The following is a 21,134-nucleotide window of genomic DNA, read 5'->3' as shown; positions in this document are numbered from 1 at the left end:
ATCTGCGTCTCAGGGTCTCCGTCTGCCAGCGGGGGACAGTTCTTCTCTCTCCTTTTTCGGCTGTGAGCCACATCGGGGATTGTGTCCAACCAGATTACCTTACCTCTACCCCATTACTTAATGCAGTGCTTGGCACAGAGTAAGCATTTTAACAAATACTACAATTATTATTATTATTATTATTACTTCTAATCCCTTCTGAGCCCAGTGCAGCTGACCTAGGAAACTCGGCTTCCCTCACCTGTTTCTTCTTCTTTCGGGGCACGGGCGAAATAGCCACAACTGATCTTTTCACATGACCGATGCTAACTGCTCCTTGGTCATTTTAACTCTCGTGGGGAGGAGCCATTTAAACCACTTACAACTCTTGGTCCCTCTTTAAGAAATGCCGCCCTCCACCCTTCTGGAGCACACTCTAGTGCCCTGGGTGGAGTGAGATTCACTCCGAAGGGACTTTATTTGGGAGGAAGGGGGAGGTCACATGGAGGCCACTGACTCTCAAGCTTACACAATGGTTGTGTGTCGCAGACACTGAGTAGGTGAATCAGAGAGGGATGTACCTTGTAACGATGGTATTCTTTGAGTGCTTACTGTGTGCCAGCCACTGAACTAAGCGCTGGGGTAGATACGGGATAATGAGGTTGGCCCCTCGCCCACGTGGGGCTCCCTGCCTCAGGGGTAGGGAGGGAGACTTAAAATAGGTTGGGCTCTCCGCTTATTTTCCTCTCTGAGTGACAGTTGTATTCCCTCCTCCCAGCGGTGGCATAACACGCAGTGACTTTTCCTATCACTCGTTCTCGCTCCTCAGCACACCCACTGGCCCCGCTCCATGTTGAGCAAACTGAGAATTCTGCTCTTTAAGGACTTTTCCGAAGCGTGGGAGCCCATCGCAACCCAGAGTTCATCCCCTCCGGGGTTCTACGATTAAAGCATCTCTAGGCCCCGTCTGTGGCCTGCAAATAGAGGAAACCGTTTCCAGATCCCCTTCTGGGCTCTCTGAGAAGCCGATAATTTAAGGGGGTATGTTCTCATGCCAACGGGAGCCGCGTGGCCCAGTGGAAAGATCACCAGCTTAGGGATCGGAGGGGTTGGGATCTCATCCCGCCTCTGCCGCCTGCCTGTCGGGTGACTGGAGACAAATCACTTGGCTTCTCTGTGCCTCGATTTCTCCGACTGTAAAATGGGTATTCAGTTCTTGTTCCGTCTCCGGGTGGGATGCAGACTGTGTCTTATCTGATATCTTAAATTTACTCCAGCCTATAATACAGCCCTTGGAAAATAATGGTTAACAGATTCTGCAATTATAAATCATATTTTCTGAGCACTTAACTGGGTGCCGAGCATGGTGCTAGGCACTTGGGAGAGTGTCTTCCTTCTCTTGTACCTTGTCCAATCTGGGCTGTCTGAACTGTGCCCAATTTGCTGCATTCGTATCTACCCCAGCTCTTGGCACAACAACTCAGTAAGCCCTCAGTAAATAAGATTGATTGAGTACGTGTTTAATCGACACCATTACTAGTTTTTAGCTCATTAGGTGCTCAACAAATATTCCGATCCACTGATCGAAACAGAGCCCCTGCACACGGCAGTGTTGGGATGGTCGCCTGTGGAATTCTTCTTCAATTCTCTTTTAATTAAGAGACTTTTCTTACACTCGACGTTAAAGATTTCCCTTTTTCATCTACAGGTGGATGAGATATTTCTGGAATCGCCCTTGAGCAAACAGTATGTGAGGAATCGAGTGATCAGACTAACGTGAGTATGTGGAGGGAAACAGTGTGGCCTAGTGGAAAGAGCACAGGCCCGGGAGTTAGAAGATCTGGGTTCTCATCCTGTGTCTGCTGTGTGACCCCGGGCAAGTCGCTTAACTTCTTTGTGCCTCAGTTCCCTAGTGTAATAATAATGATAATGATAATAATTCTGGTTATTGTGAAGCATTTACTATTTATCAAGCACTGTCCTAAACGCTGATACCAGGTAATCCAGTGGGACACAATCCCTGTCCCACATGGGGCTCACACTCTAAATCTGTGTTCAACCCAATTTGCTTGTATCTACCCAAGAACTTAGTACAGTGCTTGGAACCTAGTAAGCGCTTAACTAACACCGTATTTTTTTTAATACTCATTTTGCAAATGAGGTAACTGAGGCCCAGAGAAATGAAGTAACTTGACCGAGGTCAAGCAGCAGACACGTGGTGGAGCAGAAATTAGAACCCAGACCTTTCTGACCCTTAGACTCATGCTTTTTCCACTAAGTCACGATGCTTTCATTTGTAAGAGGGGGATTACATTTTATTCCCTCTTTCTTAGAATGTGAGTCCCATGTGGGACAGGGTCTGTCCAACTGGATTGCCTTGAATCTACTCCACCACTTTTTTATTTTTAATGATATTTATTGAGCTCTTATTACGCATCAAGCACTGTTCTAAAAGCTGGGGTAGGTACAAGTTAATCAGGTTGCACACAGTCCCTCTCCCTCAAGGGCCTCACAGTCTAAGTAGGAAGGAGCAAAAGGTATCAAAACCCTATTTGCCAATGAGGAAACTGAGGCACAGAGAATGTAAGTGATTTTCCCAAGGTCACTCAGCAGGCGAGTGTTTTGTACATCCAGACCTGGATTTTCTTTTGAATGCATTCAGTAAGAGCCCCACCCATTTTACTGGGAGGAGAACTAGCAGCAGTCAATCATCCACATCTTGGGTTCTTAGTCAAACAGAGGGATAATAAATATCTAACGCAGGCCCCAGCCGGCCGACGTTAGCTGGGGCTCCGGGGTTCCAACCCGGAGAGCGTAGATGGCTGAGTTAGGGGCTCCCACCCCAATCCACTCCAGCCCAATTCCAAGAGAGGGATGCCGTCGGCAGTGACGGTGGAGATCCCCCTCACAATCGACAGCGGACGTCAGTCCAATCGGGAAGTCTTCGGGCCCGAGAGCCTGACAGGAGGAGCTGAAGGTGGTGCCGGGGGGCATGGGGAGCGGCCGGGGGATGTCGTGAGGGACCGCGGAGGAGCCGACATAGTGAGCCTCAGTGCCCCGTTGTGTCTTGCAGCCGAGAGCGAGGTGGCGTCAAAGCTGATGTCGTCTTGGTGTTCCGCTTCACCAATACCGAACCGAGAGCCGTCAGAGTCATGAAAATTCAAAACATTCTATTTCAGAAGATGAAAAGAGACACGAGATCTTTGAATATAAACCCTTCTTCTGTCCACGTCAATGGCAAGTACTCGTTTGGGAAGCTATTGGCCGATTATATTTTACTTCGCACTGTAGTCTAAAATGCAGTTTCAGTTTTATCGGGACCAAACTGGGTTCAGATGAGCTGAAACAGAGTTCTAAAGAGACTTTGAAATGTCCCATTTTTTCTGCACCTGTCTTTCAGCTCACTGAAGAGATTTCCTCTTGGGGCAATGGAGGCGGTTGGGCAGCTTCTTTCCCCCTAAAATACGAATCAGAGCATTGCATAGAATGGCCATTCACCTGACGTTTCATACTGAGCGGTCTGGTTTTCAGCGGCCCCGTCCCCTGTTCAGTACGGAGACGACACCGGTTGCCTATGCAGCCGGAATTCTGACTGTATTTTCAGCCCCCAACCCCACTCCACTTCGACTCCTGCCACCGGATTCTGTGGCTCAGAAGCGGAACGTGTGGTCGGAGGGAACTGGGAGGGGGTATGCAATGGCTCTGGAGCGAATCGGGGGGATCAGGACCTTCTCCAGGAACTAACTCTAGATTTGGGGAGGACTCGGGAGGACTTCCACATAACGTTATATCGGGTGTCTTTGCATCACGCTTCAGGTCTAGCATAACACGTGCGTCTCGGTGCCCGATAGTCACTGTCAACGTTCTGAAGTATCTGCAAGCTGGCACTATCTCCTACTAGACTTTCCAGGCACCCTCTTTTTGACTAAAATACCCACAAAAAACCCCTCTCGGGTCACGTAATCATGACCTTCTGCTCAGGGTTTCTGTATTGGACTCGTTATGTGGGAGAGAAATTGATGCTTTAGAGTTTGTTTGTTTCTGAGTTTTGGGGTGTTGTTTTTTCACATGGAGAACATTTTCCAAAGACGGCGAAATGGCAGAAGGCTAGGCTCATCAGAGGAACATTAGTGGTATATGTTGGACCAGGACGATTTCTTTCCTCATTAGAGAGAAAGTCCTCTGTGGGCAGAGAACACATCTTGTGCTCCTCTTGTATTTATCCAAGCACTTAGTATAGTGGATTCGCACTCTTTGAGAGCTCAATAAATGACATTTTACTCCTCCTCTGACAATTACTGCAGTCACTGATACTAATACCATGCTCATCTGAGCAGGAATTATCCCAGGCCATAATAGCGTTCCTAGATTTCAGGGTTGAGTAGGGAAGGTACCAGCTGTTATTATGTAGAGCAGGCTTCAAGTACAGAACAATGAAGCCTCCCCTGCAAGTACTCCTTCCTGAGAAAGTGGACTAAGGCACTGAAATAAGGAACCCATAGAACTGATAATAATAATAATAACAATGCTGGTATTTGTTAAACGCTTACTATGTGCTGAGCACTGTTCTAAGTGCTGGGGTAAAGATGATAATTGTTAAGCACTTGCTACGTGTCAAGCACTGTTCTAAACACCGGCTTTAATATAGGGTAATCAAGCTGGACATAGTCCCCGTCCCACACGGGGCTCGCAGTCTTAATCCCCATTTTCCAGGTGAGTTAACTGAGGCAACTGAGAAGTGAAGAGATTTGTCACACAGCAGACAAGTGGCAGGGTTGGGATTAGAACCCAGGTTCTTCTGACTCTCAAGCCCCTGCTCTATCCACCGCTTCTGAGTTCCTGGCCACGCTGACTCACAAAAGCAGCCGTCCAAACAGCTCTCTAATGGGATTCCACTCCACAGCAGCCCTCCTGCTTTCTCACAGGACTGATGACGCTTCTTTCTCACAATGTGAGAGGAGGCAATAGGGCCCGGTAGAGAGAACACAGGAGTGGGAATCATGAGACCCGGGTTCCCAACCACCAGCTTCCTGTGTGACCTTGGGCAAGATACTAAACCTCTCTGGGCTTAGGTTTTCTCCTCTGAAAAATGGGGATAAGATAGATTGTGAATCCTGTGTGGAACAGGAGCAGGACAGCGGATGGGGAACAGGAGAACAGAAGACAATGAGCAATAGTTAACCATCCTGCCAGCTCTGTTCTTTCTTTCACAAGGTGGTAATGGGGTGTTTGGAAGGCCAGTGTGGAGGTTACTCTTTTTAACATCCATCCCAATGGTTATAAATGTTGCCAAAATTCCTAACTGATCCCGCTGCATCCCTAGCTGTCCTTCTGGTAGCTCATAATGGATGCGCTTAGTACAGTGCTCTGCACACAGTAAGTGCTCAATAAATGTGAATGATGCCCCGCCTGAATTTATCCCAAATCCTCTTCCGATACTTTTGGCTTGCAAAGCTTCCTGTGGTAATATATTCAACATCTTAACTACTACCCGTTACTCTCCCAGGATATGAAGAAAGGTTTTCTTTTTTCTTCTACCCACCACCGGCAAATCGATACTATTGAATGGCCCCTGGGTGCAGATCCCTGTACTCAGTGCTTGGGAGAGTATAGTGAAAATAATGGTCTTTGTTAGATGCTTACTCTGTGCCAAGCACTTTTTTATGCTACTTGTTAAGCACTTATTATTTGCCAGACGCTGTTCTCAGTGCTGGGGTAGATATACGTTAATCAGATTGGACCCAGTCCCTGTCCCACATGGCACTTACTGTCTTAATCCCCATTTTACAGATGAGCGAACTGAGACACAGACACGTGAAGTAACCGGTCCAAGGTCACAAAGCAGACAAGTGGCAGAGCCGGGATTAGAACCCAGGTCCTCCTCTGACTCCTAAGCCCATGCTTTATCCACTAGGCCATTCTGCTTCTCTAGATAGAAGGAGCTTCAACCTTCAGGGGGCTCACAGTCTAAGTAGGAAGGAGAACAAGTACCTAATCCACATGCGCTCGGTAAATATTGTCGATTGAATATAAGTTGAGGAAACTGAGGCACAGAGAAGTGAAGTGACTTGCCCAGGTCACACAGCAAGCGATCGGCAGAAGCGGGATTAGAACGCAGGTCCTCTGACTCCCAGGGCCATGCTCTTTCCACTCGGCCACACTGCTTCCTTGTGCTACCGGGGTTGTCCTGCATTGACTGCTGGCATTTGGCTGGACATTTCGGCTCTCACTTCACTACGAAATGAGAAGCAGCGTGGCTCAAGGGAACGAGCCCGGGCGTGGGAGTCAGAGGTCATGGGTTCTAATCCCAGCTCTGCCGCTGGTCAGCTGTGTGACTTTGGACAAATCACTTAACTTCTCTGTGCCTCAGTTACCTCATCTATAAAATGGGGATTTAAACTGTGAGCCCCATGCGGGACAATCCGATCACCCTGTATCCCCCCAGCACTTAGAACAGTGCTTTGCACATAGTAAATGCTTAACAAATACCACCACCCTTATTATTATTATTATTACTATGGTCCCACAAGGCTGAAATCACTGCCCACCCTGACTCCGAGCGAGGCTTAAGCAGGAATGAGGAAACGCTAATGCCCGCCTGGAAAAACAAAGAAATTCCTCACCACACCTAGACGGACGAGCTCTCTCTTCCCTCAGAAAATGAGTCGGAGTCTTCCAAGATGCTAATTCCTCCCGCGTTGTGCCATCTCTGACTAACTGGGCAGTTTCTGAAAGGAGCAGCTGATGCAATGTTATTCCAAAGCGAGAGGGAAGAACTGCTTGCTAGGGTGGCGAGAGCTGGTCAGTGCTCTGGAGCACTGAATATGCTGACAAAGTGCCGGGTGTCCCCGGGGATGCTCCCAGTGAGAGCAAGCGATGACTTGAGAGATCATTGCCCAGAGAAACGATCTGGTTCCTTCTAAAACAGAACAGGGCCGAGGGCAATTTTCAGCCCAGTAAACTGTTCTCTTCACCCTTAGTCCCCCGTGGGAAGAGACATTCAGACCGAGTAAGACGCCGGCACCAGCCCGGCCTCTCTGGCCAGTTTGTGCTGGAAGGTAATTACCGTTCCCTGTCCCAAAGGAACGGTGAAATTGAACCAGCTGACATTTTGCAATGGACTGTTCTCGGATGATCGTCTTGTCCCTGAAGGAGAAAGGAGAAAAGCTTCATGTGGAAGGAGAAATGGGGAGGAGAAAAGAAACCGGTGCCAGGCGCTGCGAACGGTAGACCTCAAATAAGGGAAGGAAAGGGTTTTTATTAGGGTCGGTCAGTATATGCCAGGTCCTTGGATCTTTCGTTGGTCTTTTTGGCCACTGATGGTCCCAAAGGGGAACGTCACCATCCCCCACTAAACTGTAAGCTCACTGGGTGCAAGAGATGTGTCTGTTTATTGTCCTATTGTACTCACCCAAGCGTTTAGTACAGTGCTTTGCACACTGTAAGTGCTCAATAAATATGAGTGACTAGGTCTTGATTAGTGATGTGTTCTTCCAGTCCGAAGGACAACTCTACTGACTTCCTGCTTTCAGCCTGGAAGAAGAGGAAAAGCCTAGAAGAATCTGCCTTTTGCCTGTCATGTGACCTCGAGCAAGTCACTTAACTTTTCTGTGCCTCAGTTTCCTCATATGTAAAAGGGGGATTAAATACCTGTCCTCCCACCCTACTAAGACTGCGACCCCCATGTGGGACAGAAATTGTGTCCGGTTTGATTAACTTGTCTCTGCCCCAGTGTTTAGAATTTAGGCATATAGTAAGCCCTTAACAAATATCATATAATCGTTATAGAATCTTTATTACCTGGAGGGGGGATGGAGGAGGAGGTGGGAGAAGCAGCTTGGTCTAGTGACTTTGAAGTCAAAAGATTCTGGGTTCCAGGGCTGGCTCCCCTACTTGTCTGCTCTGTGGCCTCGGGCAAGTCACTTAACTTCTCTGTGCCTCACCTCATCTGGAAAATGGGGATGAGGACCGTAAGCCTCGTGCGGGACAGGGACTAAGCCCAACCCCAGCGTTTAGCACATAGTAAACTGCTTAACAAATACCATAAAGAAAGAGGACAGTTGTCCTAACAGGAGCAAGAGCGTAAGAGAAATAGCAGTAGGAGCAGTAGCGATATTAGAAGCAATACTAATAGCAGTAATTACATTTATTTATTAAACCCTCACTGATGAGCCATCAGCATGTATTCCCTTCAGTGATGCTCAGCTCCCTGAGGTCTCTCGTCCTTTCCTAGACATGGGGCTCAAGGATGCAAAAGAGTTTTGGTGGGGTATTCATCACCCCATCTCCATTTTGGATCTTTCCACCACCCCACCTCTTTTCAAAGGCTCTGCAGTGATCACACTTGATGTCACAGCACCTCCAGCAAATGATGTTTAGCGACCACACATGCAAAACTTTCAGCAAGTTACCATTCAATATGGAAACCGCCCTCAGGGCCTACTGGATAAAACCAAAAAACCCCCAAACAAACCAAAACGAAGGCCTGGAATCAGTAGACCTGGCTTCTAGTCTGCCATATGCCTGCTGTGTGACCCTGAGGAAGTCACTTAGCTTCTCTGTGGCTCGGTCTCCTCCGTTGTTAATGGGAATTCAATATCTTTGCTCCCTCCCCTAGACGGTGAGCAGAGTGGGACAGGGACTGTGTCTGATCCGATTGAATTGTAACCACCCCAGGCACTCAGCAGAGTGCTTGGAACCGAGTGAGTGTATCTGTTAATTATTATTTAATTGTTGTAGCCTAACACACTAAGCTTTATAGAATCAGACACCAACACATTTTTTTTAATGGTATTTGTTAAGCGCTGCTCTGTATCAAGCACTGTTCTAAGTGCTGTGGTAGATATAAGTTTCTCAAGTTGGACACAATCCCTGTCCCACAAGGAGCTCAAACTCAAAATTGGAGGCAGAAGGATTTATTCCCCCTTTGACAGATAAGGTAGCCGAGGCACAAAGTTAAGTGACTTGCCAAAGGTCACACAGAGCAAGCAGTTGACAGAGCTGGGATTAGAACCCAGATCCTCTGATTCCCAGGCCCATGTTCTGCCCATTAGGCCACACTTCTTCTCTCTGACTCATTAGTTAGGTGGAGCAAATAAACCTTATCGTTAGGGACGAGAAGTGATGGCCTGGGTTGGACTGGTAACTTTTCATGGGGAAATATGAGATTTCAGGAGGTCTTGGAAACGGGGAAGGGAGGAGTTGTCTGGCCATAAGAGGAGCTTAGAAAGTGGTGTGAGTGAAGGCTTGGAACTGGAATAGAGGAAGTTGCAAGAAGCGAGTGGTTTGTAGGTGTGGATTCAGTGGTGTGAAGTATGTAGGCAGTAGACTAAGCTCAGAAAAGCAATCAATCAATCACATTTATTGAGCTCGTATTCTATGTGGAGCACTTTACACTAAGCATTTGGGAGAGTACAATATAACAGAGCTGATAGGTGCATTCCCTGCCCATAACAAGATTACAGTCTAGAGGCAGCGAAAGAAACCCGAAGAGGATGTGCGATGTTTCTTTTCCTTAGCAGACGGCCTTTCAGTAGGTTTTCCAAAGCACTCAATAAGTGCCAGTAACTGTTTGATTGATCAGAGCTACACTGAGTTCTTTGGTATCGGTGGTAGCTGAGGAACAGAATACAAATCAGCAGAATTCAAATACCTGCCAACAGACACCGCGGCTGGAAAATCAACGTCAGGAAGCCAAGCCCTGAAATCAACGGAATCGACCAGAGCCACGTAGTCCTGAACCCAACCCTTTAAACCCAGCCCAGGTCACGATTCGACTCGGGAATAGGTTGGACAATCCCTCTTGGATTGTGGAATTTTTCTCATTCGTCCGTTCCCGGAGGGGAATACGATTCACTGCCGACTATCCGTGTTGAGGATTATCTATGCTGTCGGTGGTAGAGCGCGGTGAGATAGTTGACTAGATCGTTGAATTAGAAATAAATATGCCTATGCGTATGAGTACCGGGATTGAGAAGAGGAGTTCTTCACTTTGAAAGAAAGCCCGAGAAGCCAGACCGGGATGTGGGCTGGTAGGAGGTAGGGTGGATGGCCAGAAGGAATAGAGAGACGTGACGGGGAGACTATAGACTCCAAGTTCGTTGTGGGCAGGCAATGTGTCTCTTTATTGCTCTTTCATAGTCTCCCAAAAGCTTAGCACAGTGCGTTGCCCACGCTAAGCTCTTAATAAATACGAATGACTGAATGAATCTCCTTTATTAATCAATCAAATTGATTGAGTGCCTACTTTGTGCGGAGCCCTGTACTAAGCGCTGGGAGAGTACATTAGAGTCGTAGACATGATCCCTGCACACAAGGAGCTTACGATTTAGTATCTACCAACTCTACTGTACCATCCAAAGTGTCTCAGTGTACTGATCTGCGCTGCTCTGCACGCAGCAAGTACTCCAACAGTACCACTGATTGATTAATGAAAAGCGAACGCATCCTCCCACAGCTGATGCTTTGCTTTCTCTTTTCGTTTTAGCTTTGACTTCATCATCAGGCTCACTCACTGTCCAGGCTTGTAAGTGGAAGACGTTTGTTCAACGGGACTATTCATTTGATAACGATTAAAAGTATCCAAAGAGAGTCTCCATGGCCTACCCTTCCAATGCATGCGCTTTGTAATGAACGAGAAAACGGTCAGGGTAGTGGGTTACGAAGTGTCGGTCGTATGAATTTCTTAAAAACATGTTCCAAAGGCAGCAGCAAACTCTAGTTAGATATGTGAGGTTTAAACCTTTGATCTCCTAACTGTTATGAAGCAAAGGTAGTGGTAAAACGGATTATAAAACGGGAATCTTGGTGATCTCCCGTGCTTCCTAAGAGTTTAAAATACAGCAATTTTCCAAAAATCTGGAAATTATGCTCTATATTAACCTCTAGTGGAAGCAGCACGGATCTGAGGTTCAGGAGTCCTGGCTTCTAATCCCAGATGAAGCACTTGCCTGCTGTGTGACCACGGGCAAGTCATTTAACTTCTCTAAACCTCAGTTTCCTCACCTATAAAACGAGGATGTAATAGATGTTCTCGCTCTTCCTTCACACTGTCAGCCCCAGGTTGGACAAGGACCGTGTCTGATCTGATTGTATTGGTATCGACCTCAGCTCTTAGCTCAGACTGTGACACGTAGTGAGTTCGTAACAGATGTCATTATTATTATTTCTTAATTAGGAAACTCTGAATTGACGTAATAATAATAGTAACTGTGTTATTTGTTAAGCACCGACTATGTGCCGGGCACTGTTCTAAGCGGTGGGGTGGATACAAGCAAATTGGGTACAGTCCCTGTCCACATGGGATTTCACAGTCTCAATCCCCATTTGAGAGATGAGGTAACTGAGGCACAGAGAAGTGAAGTGACTCGCCCGAGGTCACACAGCAGACAAGCAGCAGAGTGGGAAGTAGAACCCAGGTCGTTCTGACTCCCAGGCCCATGTTCTATCCACTAGGTCACACTGCTTCCCTTATGTGCCACAGTTCGGTAAAGGGGCAAAATTTGAGTTTTTTGGTTTTTTACAACATTCTGAACAGTCACCCACCTGTTTTGCTGCCGTCACCACATTTGAAGAGAGTGATGGTGAATTCTTTATAACCCGTTATCTAACTATTGTACCCTTCCAAATGCTTAGTTCAGTGCTGAGCACTCAGTGGATCTGCCCGACTGATTGACAGACTGAAGGGAAAGTGGACCGTAAGGTCCTTCCCAAGTCGTAAGCCCTGGAGGGCTGCTTTGCGCTCATGACGATGTTGTCCCTTGAGACTCGATGATCTGTCTTCCAGCTTGTGGCAAACGATTGGTCCCGCTAACGCTCGGCAGGATAATAAACCCAGAGTTTGCGGTAAAGAACAACTGGCCCTGGCAAGCCACCCTCCAGCGAGACAGAGTGCACCAGTGTGGCGCCACCCTGATCAGCAACACGTGGCTCGTGACGGCAGCGCACTGCTTCAACACGTACGTCGCCAGCCTCGGGCCGGCCCCGGCCGGGACGAGGGGGTCTATAGTCCCAGAGAGACGCCATAAGGGGTTAGGCCACCAGCCCATTCGGCCCGGGATCAGGTCTTCGGCAGGGGCACCAAAGGATCCGATTAGACCGTAAGCCCGTCAAAGGGCAGGGACCGTCTCTATCTGTTACCGATTTGTACATTCCAAGCGCTTAGTAAAGTGCTCTGCACATAGTAAGCGCTCAATAAGTTGAATGAATGAATGGGATCCATCTTCCTGGTTGTGTGTGGATAATCCACCGAGTGGCCTTACATTTTCCTCTACCATCCCTAACTCTCCCTCCAGGAAAACAATTCCTGGCTTTGCTATAAAGCCCGAAGTCTGAGATCTGGGGTTGTTCTGCCCTCCGATCCCCAAATCCCCCTAGGTCGCAGTGGGATTCTCCTGTACTATTCTCTCAGGACGGTCTGTTATTTTCATTTCAGAACATTTCTGAGGGTTTTCTCTGGCTACGTCCATCCTTTCAGTACCATCTAACCATCTGCCCTCTAAAGAGCGCAGGCTTGGGAGTCAGAGGATGTGGGTTCTAATCCCCGCTTCGCCGCTTGTCTGCTGTGTGACCTCGGGCTAGCCGCTTAACTTCCCTGGGCCTCAGTTACTTCATCTGTAAAATGGGGTTTAAGTCCGTGAGCCCCTCTTGGGACAACCTGATTAACTTGTACATATGCCAGGGCTCAGAACAGTGCTTAGCACATAGTAAGCACTTAACAGATACCATCATTATTAATAATAATAATCTTTTCTAACTCAAAGATTAGGGATCAGATTTCCCACTCCGATTTCCAGTCCAGGTTTCAGTGATAGGCTCTGGTGGAGCGTGCTACGATTCGGGACACTCTCGAAAGGAGGAGAAAATGTTTTCTGGGTCCTTAATACGTGAGAAGCCCTTGGGATTTGCTTCACCCTTCTCTTCAGGTTATACATTTCTAACAACACCGAACGAATCCTTTTTCAGAGTGAGCGATCCCCGCCGGTGGACCGTGAGCTTCGGGATGACCATTCAACCCGCGCTGATGAGAAGGAACGTACGGAGAATCATCGTCCACGAAAGCTATCGCTGGCCCAGGCATGAATACGACATAGCCGTGGTTCAGATCTCCCCCGGCGTCACCTTCACGGAGGAAGTCCGCCGGATCTGTCTCCCAGAAGCCTCTGAGAACTTCCCACCTAATTCGACTGTCTACATCACGGGATTCGGAGCCCTTTACTATGGGGGTGGGTGTCTCTGAAACTCCTCTCCCTCCTCGGAGGGGGCGGACCTGCCCCCAGGTGGGATTTGACGCTCCAAACCAAAGTATTAATGATAATACTTGTTAAGTGCTTATTATGTGCCAAACACTCTTCTAAGCCCCGAGGTAGATACGAGTTAATCAGGTTGGACACAGTCCCTGTCCCAGATGGGGCTCATTGTTTTAATCCCCATTTTATGGATAACTGAGGCCCAGAGAAGTAAAGTGATTTGCCCAGGGTCCCGCAGCAGACATGTGGTGGAACTGGGATTAGAACCCAGGTCCTTCAGACTCCCAGGTCCTGGACTGTCCACTAAGCCACACTGCTTCTCAATAAGCTCTAAGCCCTCTCTTGGTTACCAGCTTCCGGAGAGTGTCACCCATCCACGTGGCCCCTGCTTTGCTGAGTTTTCCTGTCATGATGGACACCTCCCTGTCCAGTCTTAATACAGCGCTCTGCGTGCACAAAGTAAGCACTCAATAAATACCAGCGACTGATTGAGTCTGACGCTGGGCTGTTCAGGGCAATGAACATTAATAGAAACCGTCCCCACCAACTTAGTTTATTCCACCATCTCCGTGTCCCAGCTGAACCCACTAGCGGAGTAGGGAATCTAAGGGACAAAATGCCTGAAGCAGCGTGGCCCAGTGGAAAGAGCCCAGCCCTGGAAGTCCAAAGACCTCAGTTCTAATCCTGGCTCTGCCACTTACCTGCTGTGTGACCTTGGGCAAATCACTTACTTTCTCTGGGCCTTAGTACCGTCATCTGCATAATGGGGATTCAATACCTCTTCACCCTCGTACTTAGATTGTAAGCCCTGTATGGGAACTGATTATCTCCTCTCTATCCCAGCTCTTAGTACTACTTGGCACATAGTAAGTGCTTAACAAATACCACAGTTAATTATTATTGCATTAAAGACAACGTGAAAGCCTAAGGCAGAATCCCACAGTTACTCAGGAAATCTTCAGCCTCACCACACTTCTAGACTTGAATCTTCTTGGCTCAGTGGAAAAGAGCACGGGCTTTGGAGTCAGAGGTCACGGGTTCGAATCCCGGCTCGGCCACTCGTCAGCTGTGTGACTGTGGGCAAGTCACTTCACTTCTCTGGGCCCCAGTTACCTCATCTGTAAAATAGGGATTAAGACTGAGAGCCCCACGTGGGACAACCTGATTCCCCTGTGTCTACCCCAGTGCTTAGAACAGTGCTCTGCACATAATAAGCGCTTAACAAATACCAACATTATTAGTTCTTCCAGCTACTGTAATAGTAGAGCAGTGCACTCTAACAAAACAGGCTTCTGTTCCTTACTACCCTGATGCTGTCCTTCCCAAAACGAGGAGTAAAAATGCACGCTAAGGTAGAACTGGGTGTTTGAAGATATCCCAACCAATGTACAGATTGTGCCATCCCATTGTCAATCAGTCAATCAACCCATGATATTTATTGGACGCTCTCTGTGTGGAGAGCACTAAGCACTTGGGAGAATGCAGTTGATAAATACAATCTCTCCTCACACGGAGTTTCTCCGAACATTTTCTCACCCAAGACATCCCCAACACTAAGCTCCCTGAGAACAGCTAAAGTAGTTTTTTCTCTGCCTTAGTTTTCCTGGTGACTTCAAACTATAGTAAGCCAAGTGTGGGAAATCGTTTTTTCTAGAGACATCCATGGGCAAAATATAATGTTGCCTTCTTATGCTTGGCATTTCTCCTACGCTATGTCTTGGAAAAGTGCCTGATAACTTCCAAATCCATTTCCAACAGGGGTGTGTATGGCCTCTTACAAAGAGAAATGCATCCTGGAGAAAGTTTGGGCTCCAGGGTAAATGACTCCATTGGTCCCAAGCCAATCGACTGTCTTCGGTCCACCGCGCTCCCACGGCTTATCTCTACACTGTAAGCTCTGTTGTACTCTGTTGCACTGTACTTTCCCAAGTGATGAGTTTAACGTACTGCACGCAGTAAGGGCTCAATACATACCACTGCTTGATTGATTATCAAGGGATGCTGGCTAAAATCACCCATTTTTCTTTAGGGGAATCCCAAAATGACCTCCGAGAAGCCAAAGTGAAAATCATCAGCGATGAAGTCTGCAGGCAACCTTACGTCTACGGCAATGAAATCACGTTTGGAATGTTTTGCGCCGGATTCTTGGAAGGCACTTTTGACGCCTGCAGGGTAGGTGGGGTGACAGATCGTTTGTTGACCAGTATCGCTATTAAAACCGTTATTTGCACTTTTCGCACCGCTCTTCCCTCACTCATCCACCCTCCCCACATACCCACGAGAGTTGGGTTGGGCCTGTTTATCAATCAGTGGTATTCACTGAGTGCTCACTGTGTGCAGAACACTGTACTAAGTGCTTGGGAAAATGCAATACAGTAGAGTCGGTAGATGTGGCGGAGAAGGAGCGTGGAGCAGCATGGCCCATTGGATAAAGCCTGGGCCTGGGAGTCAGCGAGACCTGGGTTCTAATCCCAGCTCTGCCACTTGTCTATTGTGCGACCTCTATCCCGAGGCCATTCAGAACTGCTTCTCAATTGGATCAGGGATGATCGGTCACTCTTTTATTCATATTTCTGTTTTCCCACTAGGGTGACTCTGGAGGGCCTCTAGTTGTAAAAGACTCTAAAGACACCTGGTATCTCATCGGGATCATCAGCTGGGGAGATAACTGCGGCCAAGTCAACAAACCTGGCGTCTATACCCAAGTGACTTACTATCGCAACTGGATCAATTTAAAAACCGGCCTCTAGTTCCTCGGAGGAGCCCAAAACAAAAAGGTTGTATGTAGATCTCGTGGCTTATTCAGTCAGTGTTTATGGGGTTCCTTTGTAAGGTTGGTTTTAAAAGCAATGGAGCAGGTTTGAAAAATACAATTAAACTCCCTGATTTGAAACTGATTAGAACGTGTTGTGAAGGTTGGTCAAAATGGAGTATCAGAAAAACAGCGTGGCCTAGTGGAAGGTGTCCGGGCCTGAGAGTCAGAGGACCTGGGTTCTAATATTGGCTCTACCGCATGACTGCTGTGTGACCTTAGGCAAGTCACTTAACTTCTCAGGGCTTCACTTATCTCAACTGTAAACTGGGGATACAGTCCTCCTCCCTGCAGTTGAGATTGTGAGCCCCATGTGGGACATGGACTGTGTCCAACAAGAGTCCGGGCCTGAGAGTCAGAGGACCTGGGTTCTAATATTGGCTCTACCGCATGACTGCTGTGTGACCTTAGGCAAATCACTTAACTTCTCAGGCCTTCACTTATCTCAACTGTAAACTGGGGATACAATCCTCCTCCCTACAATTGAGACTGTGAACCCCTATGGGACATGGACAGTGTCCAACCTGATAAACTTGTGTCTAACCCAGAGTTTAGAAGGCTGCTTGACACCGTAAGCGCCTAATAAACACCATTTATTGGGAAAAAAAATCAATGCCATAGCTGGTAAAATAGTTAAAACGTGGCTTGTTTCAGTCACACAGAAAGGTCATGGTCTTGATTCCCCATTGAATGAGGAAACCCTCAGAGTGCTCACACCAGTATGCATTCTTGTACGGGATTACCTTAACCGGGCAGGATTATGATGTCGAAGCCATAAAGCCGCTTCTTCTCATCCCCTGTAACTACTCCTGTTGCCAGATACAAATCACGGCCAACCTCCCCGAACTTGAACTAGGCTTGACGATTCCTTTTTCAGGGAGGAAGCAAACCACTGAACGGCCTCCTAAGACTTGATCCTCTAGCGATCGAAGAAAAGAAGTGTCACCTTAGTGACACCAAGTGACACCTGGGAATACGTCTACAGTCTGGGCCCTATTTTTCCCTGACTAGTTAGTTGACGTTAAGGATATGACGTGCTGCGGTCAGAACCTAAGGCGAATCTCTGTATTCCTGAATTGGTATGCTCAGGATCGCAGCTGGAGAGTTTCCAGTCCTCTACCAGTCTCGGCTATGAGACGGAGAGTCGAGCAGAGGCCCGTCCGTTCCATTTCTAGCTTGACCAGGGGCTAGCGAGTGGAAGGCCATCGGCTACAAACTCACCCGTGCTGGGCAGCCGTGACAAGGGAGAGAGTCAAGGGCGGAGACTCAAGTTTACTGTACTGAAAAAGGCAGTGGTAAACCACTTCCGTATTTTTACCGAGAAAACTCGAGAGATACACTACCAGAACGTTGGCAGATGGAGGTGTGGCGTTCTGGGAGAGTTGTGCTTGTGGAGTCACAGTGGGTGGGAGGCGATTCAACATCATAAGATGATGCTTGTGAGAAGCAGCGTGGCTCATTGGAAAGAGCCTGGGCTTGGGAGTCAGAGGTCATAGGTTCTAACCTCGGCTCCGCCGTTTGTCAGCTGTGTGACCTTGGACAAGTCACTTAACTTCTCTGTGCCTCAGTTACCTCATCTGTAAAATGGGGATGAAGGCTGTGAGCCCCACATGGGAAAACCTGATTACTTTGTATCTACCCCAGCATTTAGAACAGTGCTTGGCACATAGTAAGCACTTAACAAATACCAAAATTATTATTATTATTATTATCATATCGATCTGATGGATAGAATACTTGTTGACCCCCCCCCAATTAGACTGTGAGTCCCATGCTGGACAGGGACTGTGTCCAACCTGGTTATCCTGTTTCTTTCCACCCCAGTGTTTACTATAGTGCTTGGCAAATAGTAAATTCTTAATAAATATTATTACTATGATTATGATGATGATGATGACAGATGTGAACAAATTAGGACCCCTCATTCTCAAGAGAGGAAGGCCGAGAGGAGGAGACATGATTGAAGTCTACAAAATCAGGACCGAGGTGGGGGGAGACCAGGGGAGGGCCAGCATAGAATTATTTTTCTCCAGGTAATATAATACAGTGCGGGGTTGGTTAAAACAGATTAAAGAAAAGCATTTCTTTTTTTCCACACAGCTGGCGTAAGCAAATTGAATTTGTTATCCAAGGGCGTTCGCATGAGTCAAAATACCAACAGCTCGAAAACAGCGTGCCCTAGGGAAAAGAGCACAGGCTTTTAAATCAGAGGACCTGGGTCCTAATACCGCACCACTTACCCGTCATGTGACCTTGGAGAAGTCATTTAAATGATCTGTGCCTCCGTTTCCTCATCTGTTAAATTGAGATTCAATATCTGTACTCCCTCCTACTTAGACTGTGAGTCCTAAGCAGAGACTGTGCCCAATCTGAGTGTCTTGTATCTATCCAGCCTTAGCAGGGTACTTGGTAGATAGTTCGCCTTAACGATACCACAGTTGCTATTATTATCATTGTTATTATTGTTGTTTTTGTTATTTTTAAAGGATTAGGATCAATTCATAGGAAAGAGGTCCACGCTGGTTTATTAAGGAGAAACCATGAGCTGTTATAGAACACATCCTTGAAAGTACATGAACAGAGCCCTGGTCCATTTGCATCCTAGAGCTAACCCTGGAGTCTGTGTTCTAGTTGGAAACAAATCAGTTTTCTTTTTAACATCGTCGCCGGTAGATGTCTCAATCTATCAATCCGTGGAATTGGGAGACTAACATTAATATAAATAAAAGAAATTGCAGAGTTGTACATAAGTGCTGGGGGAGGGGAGGGGCGTTGAAAGAAGGAAGCAAGTCAGGATGATGAAGAAGGGAGTAAGAGAAGAGGAAAGGAGAGTTTAGTCAGGGAAGGCCTCTTGGAGGAGATGGGCCTTCAGTAAGACTTTAATATCTGTCTCCCCCTCTAGACTGTAATCTCGTTGGGGGCAGAGAATGTATTATATTGTTATATTATTCTCTCTCCAGCACTTAGTACAGTGGTCTGCGCACATTAAGTGCTCAGTAAATCCAACTGATGGTTATATAATACTCTCCCAAGTGCTTAGTACAATGCTCTGCACATCGCACTCAATAGTTACCATTTATGACACTCCTTTCCACTAAGCCATGCTCCCTAATTGATAGCACATCTCAGTCCTGCCCAACCTCATGTCTACTTACTCTATTGTACTTTCCCAAACACTTAGCGCAGGGCTCTGCACACAGAAGGCACCTAACAAATACAACCAAATGATGACAAATACAACTCTCAGCTCTTTGGCAAAGAGCATTTTCCATTCCTAGGGAATCATACTCTAGAAAATGCTTTGTTATAATCGCTACCTTTACTAGCCTCTAAACCCGGGGTACAAGAAAGAACACATTCCTTCAGAACTGGGCTTTCCCACCTAGGGGGTTTCACCTGACATTTGGCTTGATCTGTATAGTGAAATACAGATTTGCCGGATATTTCTTGCTCATTTTCAAATCTCTCATTTCAAAAGGCTGAGTAAGAAGACACCGAGAGAGAAAAAGGTTCTGGCTTGGAAAATGAGGGTGCTGATAAGACCTTTTTAGTGCTCTTCTATAGGCCAGAGTCCACGCTCGTTTGGGGCAGGGAATGTGTGCGATGTACGTTCCCACAATCTTAGTACAGTGGTTTGCGCACAATACTTGCTCAATAAATACGACTGACTGACTGAATGAATTCTTGAATTCTCGATTCTATTTATTGCCATTGTTCTTGTCTGTCCGTCTCCCCCGATTTGACCGTAAGCCCGTCAAAGGGCAGGGACTGTCTCTATCTGTTACCGATTTGTACGTTTCAAGCGCTTAGTACAGTGCTCTGCACATAGTAAGCGCTCAATAAATACTATTGAATGAATGAATGAATGAGTGAATGAATGGAACCCACCTTCTCAGTACAGAGGCTTTTGGATACCGGTCATGTTCTGACCCAGATATGTTAAAGCTGTTCTGGACTAATGATGTTGACTCCCTTTCTAATCTGACTAGGCCTACTTGAACTCCCTTCTCTTCTTTTCTTCCTCTGTTCCCTTTAGGAATACGTGTGGACAAATGCTTGAATACCGCAGCCAAATTATCCCAAACTCTTAAACTATGTCAGTGGTACTCACCGATTCTTTACTTTCATTTCTCTTTTTTTTTTATTATAGATCCTCTCATAAATGTAACCGAATTTAATAGGAAAACCGCAATTATCATGAACATCTGCTGGACTCGGTGTCGTTCTCAAGCTCGTGCTTCTCGATACTAACGGAAGGACCGGACTCTTAACTGCTGTAGCAAGTTTTGTATATTGTTCGTACGTTTGTCTCGTTTCGCGCTGCTAGATTGTAAGCTCCCCGAGGGCAGGAATCATTTCAGTTTGTGAACGTGTGGTGGTGATGATATCACGATCTGCCCCATCTCTCAAGCTGGCAATCTTGGGGTTATCTTAGACTCCTCTCTCTCCTCTCTGTATTTCAGCCCCTGTATTCTGTCTGTCCCCAAAACCCGGTGGCCTTTCTCCACTTCATCTCCAGAATCCACCCCTTCCTCTTCAGTCAAACTGTCAGCACGCTGATCTAAACACTCTTCATATCCCAGCATCAGCCCTGTGGCTGACCTTCCTGACTCCTGTCTCTTTCCTCTCGAGCCTAGGCTTCAACCTATTGCCCAGATGCCCTAGTGTATTGTTCTGTGCAGTTCTTTCCCCCTCCTCAAAAGCCTCCTTCGCCTTTCACCTTGAGCAGAAACTTCTGACAACTCATCAGAAGCAGCCTGGCCTACTGGAAGGAGTACAGGCCTGAAAGTCAGGGGACTTGGGTTCTAATCCTGGCTCCACCATGTACTCGCTGTGCGATCTTGGGCAAGTCACTTAGCTTCTCTGTGCCTCAGCTTCCTCAACCGTAAAATGGGGGTTAAATACCTGTTTTCCCTCCTACTTAGACTGAGAGTCCTTTGTGGGACAGGGACTGTGTTCACTGACTAATTTGAATCTAGTACAGGGCTTGGCACATAGTAAGCACTTAACACATGTCATTATTATTATCGTTGGTGCTATTATTATTAATAATAACTGGATTAAAGACAATCAACAGCTCTCTCCTGGCTACTCCT

General features: G+C 47.1%; 1 protein-coding gene across 2 annotated transcripts in view; it reads left to right on the top strand.

Annotated features, from left to right (window-relative positions):
• The window catches only part of LOC100081021 (transmembrane serine protease 11A), a 39,196-nt gene extending 18,401 nt beyond the window's left edge, over positions 1 to 20,795 (top strand). Inside the window, exons 4-11 of one of the 2 annotated variants that reach the window (XM_029074004.1) lie at positions 1,688 to 1,755; positions 3,053 to 3,216; positions 10,466 to 10,504; positions 11,765 to 11,936; positions 12,943 to 13,202; positions 15,256 to 15,398; positions 15,815 to 16,003; positions 20,189 to 20,795. In XM_029074004.1, coding sequence (XP_028929837.1) covers positions 1,688 to 1,755; positions 3,053 to 3,216; positions 10,466 to 10,504; positions 11,765 to 11,936; positions 12,943 to 13,202; positions 15,256 to 15,398; positions 15,815 to 15,976 — 1,008 coding nt within the window. In that variant the 3' untranslated portion in view covers positions 15,977 to 16,003; positions 20,189 to 20,795. Of the gene's footprint in view, positions 1 to 1,687; positions 1,756 to 3,052; positions 3,217 to 10,465; positions 10,505 to 11,764; positions 11,937 to 12,942; positions 13,203 to 15,255; positions 15,399 to 15,814; positions 16,124 to 20,188 lie in introns of those variants that run through there. The other variant, XM_039913305.1, reaches the window with a different exon arrangement.
• The last annotated feature ends 339 nt before the right edge of the window (positions 20,796 to 21,134 follow it).

The sequence above is a fragment of the Ornithorhynchus anatinus genome, chromosome 10, assembly GCF_004115215.2.
Source record: "Ornithorhynchus anatinus isolate Pmale09 chromosome 10, mOrnAna1.pri.v4, whole genome shotgun sequence".
Taxonomy (NCBI): Eukaryota; Metazoa; Chordata; class Mammalia; order Monotremata; family Ornithorhynchidae; genus Ornithorhynchus; species Ornithorhynchus anatinus.
Note: the sequence above shows the minus strand (reverse complement) of the source record. Positions and strands in the feature narration are given on the sequence as shown.